Raw genomic sequence first — 10,483 nt, 5'->3', positions numbered from 1 at the left:
GAATATTTGGCTTATTTCTAATACAGTAAGTGAAAAACAGTATCTCATTGTAATTTATATTTGCATTTCTTTGGTTATATGCAAGGTTGAGCATCTGTTTAAGAACTTTCAAGTTTCTTTTCTGTAAGCTGTTTATATGCTTTATCCATTTTTCTACTACATTGATCTTAATGACTTTTAGGAGCTCTTTAAACATGAGGGAGATTAGCTCTTTGTCTCTTATATAAGATGAAAGAATAAAGATGTAAGTGCACAGGTTAAGGAAAAATAAAACCTATCTACCCACCTCACAGTTTAATAAAACATTAACAGTGCCTTAGAAGTCTCCAATCTCATCTTCCTCCTTCCCTGCCAGCAGTAACCACTGCACTAAATTTTGTGTTACTACCTGCTTCTCTATTTTATCATCTATGTGTGCATTTATATATATATATATATTTAAATGTGCCTGGTTTTTAATTTCTATAAATAGAATTATATTATGTTCATTCTTTTGTAAACTCATTTCTTCTGCTCAGTATTATCTTTTTGACATTTATTAGTGTTGATAGCTATAGAAACCATTCATTCATTTTCATTGCTGTATGGTATTTCATTGCATGAATATGCAGTATCACAATATACTTATGGTAAATATCTGGGATGCTTGCCATTCACAGCAAAACAATGCTGCTGTGAATGTTTATGTACACACAGAATCCTTACACATGAGTGGCTCTAATGTCTGAGCTGAATTGGTAGGTTGTAGAATGTGCATTATCTTCAAATGTTTTAAGTAATGCCTATCCCCTTTCCAAAGTGGTTTTAATAATTTACTCACTCAGCAGTGGTTGAGGTTTCACAACCTCTTCTGGTGTGTAATAGAAAAAACTGTCAGTGAGATTCTAATATACGTTTCCCTGAAATTGAGTGTTTTTTTTGTTTATCTGTTTGTCTTTTGTATGCTTATAGGTCATCTGTGTTTCTTCTTCTGTGAAATTCCTATTGATGTTCTTTTGCCCATTTTGCAATGGCTATTTTCCATTAAAAAAAAAACTTGTTTATGTCCATTATGTATTTTGGATAGGAATTCTTTGTTAAGTTAAATGTATTAAAAATATTTTCTTGGTTTGTAGCTTTTTACTCTCTGTATGCCTAAAGCATTTGACTGCTAACCAGAAGGCTGGCGGTTCAAACCCACCAGCCACTCCTTGGAAGGAAGGTTGGGCAATTTACTTCTGTAGTGATACTGCTTCGGAATCCCAAGGAGGGGTCGCTATGAGTCGGGTCCGACTCGATGGCATATAACAACAACAACATGGTACCCTTTCATGAAAAGAAATTATTCACTTTAACCTAGTTTATCAGTTCTTTATGCTTCATGCTTTTGTTTGAAATATTTAGTCTCGTTTAAGATATTCTTGCCCACCCTAAGTCATATTCTCCTAAGCAATGTTCAATGTTACTAAGTTTTCATTACTTCTGGGACTTTTCAGGGGACAAAGCAAGAAAATACGTATACATATTTAGGAAACTAAAAATAAATCATGATTTCCTACTTATATTTCAAGTAAAGTTTAAAAACCATAGTCCTTATTGATTTTTCTTATTTTGAAAATTCTGATTTTTAACATAATTACTTATTTGCTTTATCCTGCTATATCTATCCATCCATTTCAAAATAACAATAACAATCTTATTACCAAAGTGAGATTATTGAACACAGTTTCCTCTTTTTATGGTTCTTCTTGTCCTTAGGATCTATTCCATTAAGGATGTACAGATAAAAACTTCTTTAATGTCCTTTTATGTAACTGCTGTCTATGCAGTTACGCTATCACTTGATAGCTTTCATCATTAGGGATTGCCTTTTTTTCTTTGAGATTAAATTTTGTTTTATAACTATGTTTAGCATTTATGCTATAAAACAGGGTACAGTCAGAGAAATGTGCCTTGCATCCCTGTCCTCTGCTCTGTTTTCTTTTTCCTTACTTTTATAGGTAATCACTTACTTATTTAATTTTTGTTTCATTCTCTAATTGTTTCTTCTCAAAAAAAAAGCAAACCTCTCCTTGTCTCTGTTTCTGTGTATGTTTCCTTCTTTCCTTCCTTCCTGTTTCCCTCCCTCTCTTCTTTTTCTTCTTCTCCTTCCTCTCGCCTTGCTTCCTTTCCTCTGTCAAAGGTAGCACACAGTACAAACTGTTTGTCACCTTACTTTTACCACTTAATCATGTATCTTGACGAGTACTCCATAACAGTATGTAGAGATTCACCTCATTCCTTTTTATAGCTACTTCATTCATTCATTGTCTTCTATGTATTTGACTGTTTCCCATCTTCTGGTATTATAAATTGTCTGCAACTAGTAGGCTTCCTTCACGTATGTCATATTGTATTTTGCCAGTGTATCTTTGCAACAAAAGTCCTAGACTGCTAGGCCAATGGGTAAATTAATATATTGTTTTGGTAGTTATTGTCATTGTTAGGTGCTGTTGAGTCAGCTCCAACTCAAAGCGGCCTCATGTACAACAGAACAAACCACTGGCTGGTCCTGCATCATCCTCACGATCCATGCTATACTTGAGCCCACCATTTCAGGTACTGGGTCAATCCATCTTGTGGAGCATCTTTCCCTTGTTTTTTTGCTGACCCTCTACTTTACCAAGCATTGTATCTTTCTCCAGGGAACAGTTCCTTCTGACAACATGACCAAAGTAGGTGAGATGAAGTCTGTCCATTCTTGCTTTCAAGGAGCATTCTGGCTAGATTTCTTCCAGGACTGAGTTCTTTGTTCTTCTGGCAGTCCATTTCATCTTCGGTATTCTTTGCCAACACCACAATTCAAAGGCATCTATCCTACTTCAGTCTTCCTTATTCACTGCTCAGCTTTCACATGCATATGACATGATTGAAAATACGATGACTTGAGTTAGGCAAACCTTAGTTTTCAAAGTGACATCTTTACTTCTTAAAATACTTCTTTAAGTATTAACAAGGTCTTTTGAGAAGTCTTTTGCAGCAGATCTGCCCAGTGCAATATGGCGCCTGATTTCTTGACTGCTGCTTCCATGGGGATAGATTGTGGATCCAAGTAAAATGAAATCCCTGACAACTTCAGTCTTTTTTCTTCATTTACAGTGATGTTACTATTGGTCCAGCTATGAGAATTTTTGTTTTCCTTATGTTGAGATGTAACCCATACTGAAAACTGTAGTCTTTGATCTTCACCAGTAAATGCTTGAAATCCTCTTTGCTTTCAGCCAAGATCCATCTGACATCAGCAATGATATCCTTGGTTCCACATCCTGTTCTGAATCCAGCTTGCATTTCTGGAAGTTCCCCATCAATGTACTGCTGCATCTGTTTTTGAATTATCTGCAGCAAAATTTTACATGTGTGTAATATTATTGATATTGATTGATAATTTCCACTCCTCGGAAGGAAGATTGGACAGTCTACTTCCATAGTGATTCCTCCTTGGAAACCCAAGGAGAGGTCACTATCAGTCTGTTTTCTTTGTCCTCTCGTCTTTTCTTTTTCTTGCTATTCAGGTTTGTTTAGAATATTTTTTGGTAGAGTTTTATTAACTTTCACTACTGGGTTCAAGATTTAGAAGGATGTTTTGATGAAGTTATATAGGGGCCCACATTTTTCCTTTTGGTCCATTTTGCCTTGGTCGCTAGTATGGTTCATGGGCTCATGGCAATCATATTGCCTGAGTACATACATGTTCACATTTGTCTGTGACCTTTGTGCTTGAAGGTCAGTCCTGCTGACTACAATATCCTCAGCTTACATTCTTTCCATGGGTATTTTAATTATATTACTTAATTTTCTTCTAGCAGAAAGTAGTATTGTAAAAAATCTGATGCTGATTTAATAGTCTTTCTCCTGTAAGTGATTTGGTATTTTTGCATGGATTGTCCAAATTATACATATTCCAATAATTCTAGTAGAGTGCAGCTCAGAAATGACAGCTCTTGATCAATGTTCCCAGATATACAGAGTGTGCCTTTTTCATAGATAGCATCATATTTTTTTTTCTTTTGGAAGTTTTTTCTTAAATTACAGTTTATTATTTATTTCATTGCATTGCTTTGGATATCTTGTACAAATAATCATCTATATTGATCACTTCTAATTGTTTCAGTTCTGTTTTGTTGTTGTTTTTGTTTTTTCTTAATTTCGCCTTCCACTTCTCTTATTATAATTTCTATTCTTGTGTTTCTTCTAGTTTAGTCTTCAATTCTGGATTTTGTTTCTTTATTCCTAAATATTTTCTAACTCCTACAAGCTCTTTTTGCATAAACTCCCCTTGCCTAACTACACTATTTCATAACATTTCTACTTCTGATTTATGTTATTCTTTCATAGCTTCTATTTTCTTTTTTTAGTTTCTTATCACTTATTTGAAGCAGTTTTCATTGCTTTGTGGTTATATATTTGTCCCATTGTTCAGATCATTCCTTTCTTTTTTTCTCTCAAAATTTCTTATGGAGTTGGACCAAATATTTTTGGCTTATATTTAAATGGAACAGGCCTTCCTGTATGTTTAGATTTCCATAGGGAGCAAGAATGGGTCATAATGACATTCCTACTTTCAAAGTTCATGGGCTCCCTGTTTTTAACCAAAAGTATTTTAAAATGGCTCCTTCTAGCAGTTTCCATCCAGTCCAGGACTCTGTCCTTATGGAAGGGAGTTTTCATTAGGTTTTTCTGTACTTACACTGCACCACTGATCTTTCCCCAATTACTTTTAACCCTTGAAGTAAAGCCTGTGATCCCTTTTCCTAGCTTTTATGGTTGTTAGCAAATCTTATTGAATTTTCCCTTTAAGTGAAGGTCCCTGAGGGGTGAGTGTGTACTTATTGGTCATTTCTCTGTTTCATGTTCTCAGAACCAAAAAATGTCCCATTTTCATTCCCAATGCTTTTCCTTCACAACTGTTTACCTTGCATGGATCTTGCTACTGTAGGCAGTTAGGCTTGACCTACATGTATTTTGAAGTCTGTTACAGGAATACCTTGAATTTTGAGTTAAGGTTTCAAGGTCCCCCCTGCACACACACACACACACACACACAGGTTGCCCTGTTTATTGGTGTGAAGCAATTTAGAGAGGTTCAAAAACTATTCTAGCACTGCATTTTGCCCCTACTTTTAATTAAATCAATTTAACTGCACACTTTTCAGGGTTTTCTACATAGAAAAAAAATATTAATTCTTAAAAATAGCTATCAAGTATATCAAGTAATTCCTTTTCTTCCTTTTGCTTTCCCCCTCTGTTTCACTGCAATGTGTCTAGATGTGAATTTCCTTTTATATGTGCTGACTGGGCCCACTAGAGTTGAGGATTTGTGCTTTCCAAAAATTCTGAAAATTCTCAGCTGTTTTCAGATAAAGACTCATTCTTTCATTTCCTGCAAATCACTCTTAACCTCTATGTCTCCAAGCATGTCTTTCCTATTTTGCGTTTTTTGTCATCTTGGATTGAATTCTAAAAAAATTTCTTTAGTTGTCTATTCAAGCTTATTGACTCTTCAAAATAATTTAATTTGGTGTTATTTTTGTAGGGAGCTCTGGTGATGTCATTGTTAAAGCATTTGGCTGTTAACCAACAGGTGGGCAGTTTGAACCCACCAGCTAGCTGCTCCATGGGAAAAAGATGAGACAGTCTGCTTCCATAAAGATTTATAGCCTTGGAAACCCTATGGGCCAGTTTTACTCTTCCTTACAGGGTTGCTATAAGTCAGAATTGACTCAATAACAGTGGGTTATTTTTGTACATTGAGTAGCTAATGTCAATTATTATATATACATATATTTTTTAAAAAGTCACTGCCATTGAGTTGATTCAACTCATGGCGACCCCTCCTTGGGTTTCCGAGGAGGTATCGCTATGGAAGCAGATTACCCAATCTTCCAAGGAGTGGCTGATGGGTTTGAACTGCCAGCCTTCTGGTTAGCAGTTAGGTGCCACCAGAGCTCTAATATATACATATAAATTCATTTTTAGAAGTTATTGCTGAGTTTTAATTTTCCAGTGTTGGAATTCTTTTTCTGATTTGCTATTGATTTAGGATTTATTTCAATATATTTTTAGTATTTATTGAGGGCTTTTGTGGCCTAATATATTCAGGTTTTGAGATTATTTCATGTGTACTTAAAAAGGGATATATTTACAGGATATATACATCTATATCTGTATATTTATGCCTATGTCTATATTAGATTTACTTTGTTATATAGGTTATCGATGTCATACCTTTGGACAATTGATCTAAGCAAACTGATCTAAAGCCTCTGACTTCTAACATGTTTTTATTTTAACTTATTATCACTTAAGGTTGGTTATTACTTTGTGTTGATGCTATTATTTGGGAGTGAATATTCATACTTTTCTATACTTATTATATACTTTAGCATTATATACTTATTATATACTTTAGCATTATAAAGATCATTTTTTTCTGTTTTGTTTAGTAAGTTATGGCCTGAATTTCAGACAAATTACTCATCTTGATAACAACATTAGAGCCTCTGCTTTGTTTTCATTTTTGCTAGTATATTTTTAAGAAGACCTGTTGGTACAGTGGTTAAGCACTTGGTTGCTAACTGAAAGGTCAGTGGCTCTAACCCACCAGCAGTTCCAAGGGAGAGAAGCAGGTGATCTGGTTTCATAAAGTTGTTGTATGCTGTCAAGTTGATTCTGACTCACAGTGACCTTGTAGGACAGAGTAAAATTGCCTCACTGGTTTTCTAAGCTATAATCCTTATGGTAGCAGATTGCCAGGCCTTTTCTCCTGCTGGGTTGGTTTGAACTACAGTCCTTTTGGTTAGTAGCTGAATGCTTAACTATTGCACCTACTGGGCTCCTTTACACAAAGATTACAGCCTAGTAAACCCCATGAGGCAGTTCTATTCTGTCATACAGGGTCAATATGAGTTGGAATTTATTCAACGGCACACAACAATAGAATACATTATTTATACTTTTATTTCAATCTGAATCACTTTGTTTTATGTGTGTGCCTCATATACAAAGTAAATTTTTCTTTTTCATTATGGTACAATTTTAAAATCTTTCAATATTTTCCTTTTCATATACTGATATAACCAATATGTTTTATGTGCTGGCAAATTAAACAATTAGCTTGACCTTATGGTTATTTATTTACTTGATCCAAAATTGAAGAAATAAAGAAAATCAGATTCCTCTAGTATTAAGTTATATTTTTGTACCATTCCAGAAACTTTTTAATACTCTCAAGAAACAAAATTTCCACAATTTTTGCAAGTATATTAAATGTTACCTCTGAGTCCTTAATGGTTATCTAAAGATTTCAAAAAACTTATGTTTGTGTGTGTGTGTATGTGTGTGTATGTGTGAGAGTCATAAGCACAGAACTTCCACACTCAGACATTTTGGCTTATCAAGCATTTAGTCTAAAATACAAGCTTAGTTAAAAAACTCAATTATTCAAAAGCCTTTTACAGAGCACAGGATTATGAAAGTGATCAAGAAAAAGCAGAAACAAGTTGATTTATTCAACGTGTGTTGAGCTTGAATTTTGTGTCAGTGAATAGGTGCTAGAAATATAATATATATGATTGTACTTGCCTTCAAGGAATTATATCCTCTAGCCTTAGAGATAAATTTTAATATTTTTGTCATAGCACATAAATTCTAAGCAGCTTCTTAGGAAACTTACCTTTATCCCTTCTGAAACAGCCCTTTTCATTGCTCCTACATATAGCCCATCCATTTGTGCCATAACATAGCCAGTATGTCTCCAAAATGGGTCAGCCTTAAAATTTTTGATATTTTCCCGAGTCCACTGATCTTGCTTCCTGAGAAAGAAATTAGATTTGCATTAGAGGTCTCCCCAGTTGCCCATTCAAAGCTAGAATTTAGAGATTTTCTACCCAGACACTTATGCTAGCATAAATTAAATTCCAGATTTTATAATATTCAGTCATTTGAAAGGATTTCAAGCCACATCCTAAGTCATTTTTAATTTCTTCTAGCATGATGACTCTTCTTGTATAGCTTCCTCCTTGCTCTATCTAGCTGGAAGCAAAACACAAGTGTGATATTTCTTACCTGTGATACTGAGACCTAAGAAAGTCAAGGATAAACCATCCATATACATTTCATATAAAATTACAATACCTCATTAAGCCAATAAAGATAAATTGATTAACTTTACTTTTGTATGTATACATTGTAAAAGTAAAGAAGAGCAAAAAATTAAAAATAAAAATTCCTAAGGATGGGGGTTTGTATGTTTGTATTTTTCTTACAAGTGATTTTCAAAGTTATTGTTCAACCCATTCCAGTTGTTATTAATAACTATCTCAATGAATCTGTCCTAGCATAGTTAGCAATTTTTGTTTTCTAACAGTTTTTCATTCTGTCTCTCCTCTTTTAGTCCCTTTAATTCTTTGTACTTTATAGAGGATGAATTAATACAACTTTGTATACTGAAAGCAAATTCTGATTTGCCCAGACTATCTCTAGATTAATCTTAGAAAAACACAGTATCATTGTTTCATGGGATTTAGCTCAATAGTTTTGGATGTATGTTCAGTAGGACCTTAGCATTCCATGAAGACGTTGCTCAGGGTGTGATTTTGATGGCCAAACCAAGAGCCCTCCAAATTAATCTCATAGGTTGTCATTCCACCACCACCAGCACCCACTGCCATCAAGTCTATTTTGACTCATAATGACCCTTTAGGGCAGAGCAGAACTGTCCTATGGGGTTTCCAAGGCTGTAATCTTTACAGAAGCAGATTATGTCATTTTTCTCCCACAGAGCAGCTGGTGGGTTCGAACCACCAACCTTTTGGTTAGCAGCTGAATGTTTTAGCCACTACACCAACAGAGCTCTTTTCTCATTCCACAAATATAAAATATTTTTTTCTGCATATTGAAGGATTGTTAGTCTTCAGAAATACTTTATTTAAATAGAAATATTCTCAGAGAATGTTAAGAATTATGACTAGATATTAGCTAACGCCTCAGCTGGGATTAATCACCAAGCGCACGACAAAGAAACACCTTAATGGAGTAAAGAAGATCTCAGTAAAATGGAGAGGAGCCCCCATGGGGATCCACGGGCTTAACTTTTGCTTGCTTTACAATGATGGTGTCTTCCTCCAGCTGTGTTAACAATTAATAATGTGATATTTAACCTGACCTTTGAAAAACCCAAAATTAAAGGGCATGTGGTCTGTACTCAGTTTTTACACCATTACCAAAAATGTTGTACCATGCTACTAAGAGAGTCCTGCTAAAGAGGATAGCTAGCATCTGTTTAAGCAAGAGGAAAGCATGCTGTTTGAAATCACAGATATCAATGTATTTATTAAGCTTTAATAACAATGAGAAGAGAAAAACTATTATACATACTCTAGAAAATTCCGTACTTTATCTATCATGGAAGGCTTCTTAATCAGTTGTGGGTAGAAGTTTGTGAAGTGGTCATACATGTGTCTGAAATGATAGATAAAAATTGTTACATTTCTATTTTTCTTCTTGGATTTCTCCATCAAAGTAAATTACCTAGTCTGTTGGCTAACTGAAATATTAACTCTTGCAAATCTTCTCTACTTTTTTTTTTCTTCCTCCCAAACATACAATGTAAAATTGGGAAGTATTCCCAACATATAGAAAACACAGAATGTAATGAACACCCAAGTGTCCACCACCTATCTTTAATAAATTACTATATTTTGGGATATTTGCTGCATATATTTTGAAAAGAAATAAAACATAGTTGAAGGCCCATGCACTCCCCTCAAATCTTAAATTCCCCTCCTGCTCTTCCCAGAGGTAACTACAATCTTGAATCAGTAATTTATCACTCCCATGCATGTTTTTTATAGATGTTTAACTATAAATAAAGAAATAAAGTATTATTTCTCATGTTTAAGAACAAAATATAAATAAAGTGTTACTTATCTAATATCCCTTAACTTGTTTATTTCTCTTAACATGCTGTTTCTGAGAAATATTTATTTTAATATCTTCAACTTAGATTGATTCTTTTCAACTGTTGCACAGCATTTCTTGGGATGACTATATAACAATTTCTGTATGCATTCCCCTCCATGATGAGCATTTAATTGTTTTGTAACTTTTCACTCTCATAAGGCAACTTCACCAACACTAGTAGCAAAGTTCAACAAGACAGAAAATAACAAATGCTGGTGAGGTTGTAGAGAGATTGGGACTCTCATACACTGCTGGTGGGGCTGTAAAATTGTACAACCATTGTGGAAAGCAGTATGGAGATTTCTTCAAATGTTGGAAATAGAAATACCATTTGACTCAGCCATTCCATTACTTGGTATATACCCTAAAGAAGTGAGAGCCATGCCAAGAACAGATATATCCACACCCATGTTCATCGCAGCACTATTTACAATAGCCAAAAGATGGAAATAACCTAGGTGTCCATCAGCTGAGGAATGGATAACCAAACTATGGTACATACACA

General features: G+C 34.5%; 1 protein-coding gene across 1 annotated transcript in view; it reads right to left on the bottom strand.

Moving 5' to 3' along the window:
* Positions 1–10,483, bottom strand: part of PLBD1 (phospholipase B domain containing 1) — an 87,730-nt gene that overhangs the window by 48,044 nt on the left and 29,203 nt on the right. The window contains exons 3-4 of the mRNA XM_007944471.2: positions 9,394–9,477; positions 7,691–7,829 (exon numbers count right to left, since the gene is read on the bottom strand). Of these exons, the coding sequence (XP_007942662.2) occupies positions 7,691–7,829; positions 9,394–9,477 (223 nt within the window). The remainder of the gene's footprint in view (positions 1–7,690; positions 7,830–9,393; positions 9,478–10,483) is intronic.

The sequence above is a fragment of the Orycteropus afer genome, unplaced genomic scaffold (genome assembly GCF_000298275.1).
Source record: "Orycteropus afer afer isolate SDZICR_OR568_19922 unplaced genomic scaffold, OryAfe1.0 scaffold00126, whole genome shotgun sequence".
In the NCBI taxonomy this organism is placed as follows: Eukaryota; Metazoa; Chordata; class Mammalia; order Tubulidentata; family Orycteropodidae; genus Orycteropus; species Orycteropus afer.
Note: the sequence above shows the minus strand (reverse complement) of the source record. Positions and strands in the feature narration are given on the sequence as shown.